Source organism: Quercus suber, unplaced genomic scaffold (assembly GCF_002906115.3).
Source record: "Quercus suber isolate HL8 unplaced genomic scaffold, Cork oak 2.0 scaffold_920, whole genome shotgun sequence".
NCBI lineage: Eukaryota > Viridiplantae > Streptophyta > Magnoliopsida > Fagales > Fagaceae > Quercus > Quercus suber.
The window spans coordinates 204,465-209,956 of NW_027070343.1; the positions used below are offsets into that span (position 1 = coordinate 204,465).

Below are 5,492 nucleotides of genomic sequence, written 5' to 3' on the forward strand. Positions count from 1 at the left end.
ATAGTTAATGGTAACTTTGGACTTGTCAAGAGTTGACAGAAAAGCCCAAGGCCCATTGGAGCTAGTGTCTTATTGGTCCCTTTTGGTCCCACTCCAAGCCACACACTTAAGCCCAATTGGTAAGGCCCAAAAGGCCGGCCCAATTAGATAAATTGGTTAGATACAAAGGGAAAAACGTACAGAAATATATAGTAGAGAAAAAACATCATGAAAATGGTGTGGATGTGAGTTTTTGTCACTTACAAGTCATCCCTTTGTTACCAATAGAGAGACCACACATCTTGGGCGTTAGTGGAATTGGAGTGAAGATTAAAAGTAGTCCCAAGTGCTTCAATCTTCAGTTTTGAAATTCATCGCTTCAAGGTACACTCTCTTGTTCTCTAATTCTGAAATTTCTTAAATTTCTTTGCATTTACTTCAACTTCACCATCTCATCACTATATAGAAAATAAAGAATCAATTGTGTTAAAATATAGTTGCAAAATACAAAAGAAAATGCGAAGAAAAGAAAATGCCAACCGTTCATGAGAATTCTGTAAGCAATTATATGCCAATTTTGAAAAAGAAAAATGATATGTGGGAGATGTTATCTTTAAAGATAAAATTATAAAGTTATGGAGAAAACTGCTTCTAAATACTAATAGGCAGTTCCTAAAAAAAAAATACTAATTGGCTAACTTTTAGGGGAGGGGGGGGGGGTGGGAATACCTAAAATGTGTGTTTAAAAAAAAAATTAAAATTAAAAAACCGTTTTTTATTTTATTTTTTATCAGTACATGTCTTTTCTTTTTCTTTTTCTTTTTAACTATCGTGGGGTGTTTTTTTTCCTTTTAATAATAAAGTATTAAAAAAAAATAATAAAAGTGGGTTAGTGGGAGAGTGTTCCTATTTTGTAGGCAATATTTTAGTGTAAGTTAGATATATGTTTTACCAAATTATCCTTTAGTTTTATCTTTACTTTAACCTAGAGAAATAGGGGTATTTTAGAATAAAAAAAAATCCAGTCCAAACAGGTGCAGTCTCTTTTATAGTAGTATAGATAAAGTGAAACGACAATAGTTTTTATTTCTGAAAGCGTTGGTGATGAATACGCATAGTTTTTGCCAAGCTGTTACCAGATCAATTTTGAACAAGACCAAGAGCCCACCACCCGGGTATCTCGTCAGTGTGGATTTTGGCAAGTTTGAACCGATTTGCTTTATAAATTCGTTATGGTTATTTTTAGGGCCACGTAGACTCTGTATATTGTAATTAACTTTAAACACATACATTTATTTCCATATGCATATCAGCATATATACATGCATACAGGCACGAAGACATACACATATTAAATGTAATTAAAAAGAAAAGGAAAAACAAAAATCACTATTTTAATTGAGTCAAAATTTATTAATGACATAAGTTTGTGTTTAAGAAAGAAATATGTTTTTTAATATAGAATTGTTAAAATACTAGTTACACCCTCTTGCCTTGGGGTTCCTATCAATTTGGTCCTTTTACTATTAATATTAATAAATTTATTCCAATAACATTTGTAACTTCAAAAAAAAAAAAAAAAAATTGTATATATTATGTTCGCTTTCCCCAACAATTAATTCATTTCTATATGCCAGGAGCTTTGTAGCTCAATTGGCAAGTGTTTGATGGTTCAGAGGGAAGAGGTTCAAACTGTAGGATTAGTAGAACATTAATGTATATATTTCTAAGTATTTATATATATATATATATATATATATATAAATCCTCTCAATATTTTCGCTTAATCAAGCACCCATAGTTTGTAGGCATGTGAGGTCACCAACTTATTATCCATTTGACAGCACACAACTATTAGCCCATGGGTTCTGCCTTTCAAGATCCCTTTGTTTTTTGGGCTAATGTAAGGGATTCCATCATTTCATTATATCATTTAAAGATCTCCTTTTGTTTTTGGGCTAGGCAGATCCCATTGGACCATAAAAAAAAAAAAAAAAAAAAAAAAAAAAAAAAAAAAAAAAAAAAAAAAAAAAAACTATTGGTACTGCTTTTCAAGGCCTGCTTTCGCATCCTTAATAGCTACATAAATATTTTTCAAGGTTAAGTATGGTAGAAATTATTTTCATTCAAAACAAAATAGAAGTGAAGGCCTTGAGGAGGTGGAGGGTGTTGGCTCGAGGGAAGGATCATTGATTCTATGATGGAAAAGGAATTTTTGTGTTGAGAATTGATCTGGTCTGGTGCAGGTGAAATTTCATTCTTAATAAAAGTTTATTAATCTTACTTTTAGTTTTTTATACTTATTAATTAATAAATTACTTTTCAAAAAAAAAAAAAAAAAAAAGGTGAGTTAATGGTGACATGTGACTAATGGTGGAATGATGTAGCAACACTTTAATGATTACCCGAATATATCTTTAAGGGCAAATTACAACTTATCAACTAATAGTTTAACCGAAATTTAAGTTGCTTACCTGTAATTTGAAATTTGACACTTTACTCATTTAAGATTTTATTGAAATTTAAGTTGCTTACCTATAGTTTGAAATCCCATAATGCAAGTGTTCCGCTGGGTTATGTTTTATTTTATTTGATATTGTATTTTTATAATTTTTGTGTTTTTGGAGATAGACATAAAAGTGGAGAAAGATTACATATTTAGCTTTGTTTTTAATAGAAATGGGTTGCAGAACTCTAACTGTGTTAACTTCAAGTGAGTAAAGTGTCAAATTTTAAACCATAAATAGACAACTTAAATTTTGGTCAAACTACAGGTGGGTAAGTTGTAATTTGCCTTATCTTTAATGTATTTATTTATTTTTTTTTTGCTAACAAACTTTAATAAAAATTAATTTAAAAAGTAGTGTAATATTTTTTTTTACTGTAAAAAGGAAGTTAAAGATTATTTTTATGAATTACCATTACAAGGCAAAAACACCATTGCTTTAAAATTACAAAACCTTTGCCACATCTATTGGAAGAATCACATCTTACCTCAGATAACACAATAATCTGAAGGTATTGGGCTGAATCATTTTTGGTGGGAAAAATGGGCCGTTGTCCATAATTTACCAACTATGCAAAAAAATGTTCTTATTTTGAAATTATTTAATAAAATACCTTTGTTTTTTAAAATCGATTATAACAAAATTGAGTTTTGTGTAAAGCTTGATATCCTCAAAATTGAGTTCTATGTATATTTTAAGTAGAACTCGACATTAGCAATGTCGAGTTTCACTAGTAACTTAATTTTGTTAAAATTGAGTTTAAAAAATATGAACATTTTGCTAAATAGTTTCAAAATAGGGGAGAAAATGGACATTTGTCTATAATTTACAAACTAAGTAGAAAAATATCTTTGTTTTGAAACTATTTAGCAAAATGCTACTGTTTTTTAAACTCGATTTTAGAAAAATCGAGTTCAGTGTAAAACTCGGTATCCTCAAAATCGAGTTTAGTGTAAAACTTGGTATCCTCAAAATCGAATTCTATGTATATTTTTAAGTGAAATTCGACATTGACAATGTTGAGTTTCACTTAAATTTTCAAAAAAATTTAAGGAAAAATATATATAAAATTCAACATTACTAATGTCAAGTTTACCTTGTAACTTGATTTTGTTAAAACTAAGTTTAAAAAACAATGACATTTTACTAAATAGTTTCAAAACTTGAACATTTTGCTACATTGTAAATTAGGGGCAAATGCCCATTTTCCCCCCATTTTTTGTACTAATTGCAATGAAAAGCATTTCTTCATTGGGCTGAACAATTTTAGGTACTAAATGCGCATCCATATATATTAAATAAACCATTTGAACTTGGATTGAGATAACATATCTAGACTTAACTACAAAAATATCGCCACACTGGCTAAAATAAATAACACAACAAATGGGTCTGGAAGCCTACTATAAGAGAATCAGGATCGTAGTTATAATTTCATAACGCAAACACACAAAAAATGGCCTTGTATGTATTTGGCTATTAGTGACCAAACAAGATGGAATTGCATTACTGCTGTGCACACTGCACTCTCGGCATTGATGGCTCATCGTCTTCATCATCATATGCCTCTTGGAATTGCTGTTGCTGCTTCTTACGTCTCATCTCATCCTCGATGTTAACATCATGCAAAGTTGTCTCCTCACAATCGTCCAGCTCCATGTCTGTCAAGTGCTTGCTTGCCCTTGGGGGTAGTACTGTTTCTAAAGTCTGGCATTGTTCTGGGGAAATAATTCCAGAGTCCGGGAATTCCACATTAAAGTGAATGTAAAGCCGGCCTCTCATAAAGGGCCTCTGGTGATGTGGCATTCCCTCATCATTGATTGCTTTGGATTGACCTATATTTAAGCATAATCGATTAATAAAGGAACTAAATTTTTTTTTTTTAATATGTAAATAAAGGAACTAAGAAAGTAACAGTGGCAAGAAATTGAATCATGGAAGTCACTGAGTAATACCAGGCTTAATGATCTCCCCGGGATTTGATTTGATAAGAAGCTGTCTGCCATCAAGATGGGTAAGGGCAAATTGAAACCCACAAAGAGCCTCTGTTAAATTGAGGGTGTGCTCTACATAAAGATCATCAAACTTCCGCTTGAACTTGGGGTGCTCCTTCAGTTGCAATACAAAAACAATGTCTCCCGTGATAGTATCAGGCTATAAACAACAAGAAAAAAGAGCAAAGTTAAGTCAACACTTAAAAATGGACTACTGTTGTTTCACAAGAAATACACCAGAAAATGCCATAAAAGCTGCCCCTTTGTAATCTATAGCCAGGACTGGAGAATAAAATATGGTCAAAACCGTGAAGTCAATCCCAAACGTAATTTCACTTACAGCTTCATCAGCTTGTCCCTCAAATGTAATCTTCTGGCCATGTTGCATCCCTTTCTCAACATGCACCTCCAGCACCTTCTTTTCCTGAGTAACCTTATTTCCTTTGCATTGTGGGCATTTATCTCTATCACTGATAACCTCACCTGTATTAAAGAGAGGTGCTTTGCAGAATTAAAAACTATATAATCCAACATCAGAACTATGAAGCATAAGTGTCTCAGTTAAGTACCTGTTCCTCTGCATTCAGGACAGACATGTTGCATCTGTTGAATCATCCCCAATCCAATCTGTCGGGTTGTGATTTTCATTCCTGTACCTTGGCAACCATAACATCTCCCAGATACTCCACTCTTTGAACCTTTCCTGAAAATTTTGGGGATGGAGTTAGACCTCACAGTCATATAGTTTTCTCCATTGAGAGACATTTCTTTCATCAATATATATCTATACCTTAAACATGCTTTCATGTTAATTGGGGACATTAGGGAAGGAGTCCCAGCTACTGCCATTTATAGGTAGTCTGATATCTATATACATTTAAGTGAAGCAGGGATGGAGGAGGGCCAAGATCCAACACATTGAAGAAACAACAATACTCAAATATTTTTTATATTGGCAATGGCAAGTTAAAAAAAAAGAAAAAAAAAAAAAAGAAAAAAGAAAAAAAAAAAA

The 5,492-nt window shown here is 32.0% G+C and overlaps 1 protein-coding gene across 1 annotated transcript; it reads right to left on the reverse strand.

The window, feature by feature from the left end:
• Positions 1-3,750: 3,750 nt before the first annotated feature.
• On the reverse strand, positions 3,751-5,178 carry LOC111993019 (dnaJ protein homolog 2; the record flags this gene model as incomplete). The annotated part of the gene is given in 4 exon segments (XM_065768318.1): positions 3,751-4,321; positions 4,442-4,640; positions 4,821-4,963; positions 5,050-5,178. Coding segments are annotated over 4 exon segments (800 nt in total), but the record flags the coding sequence as incomplete, so codon positions are not given.
• Between the last annotated feature and the right edge of the window lie 314 nt (positions 5,179-5,492).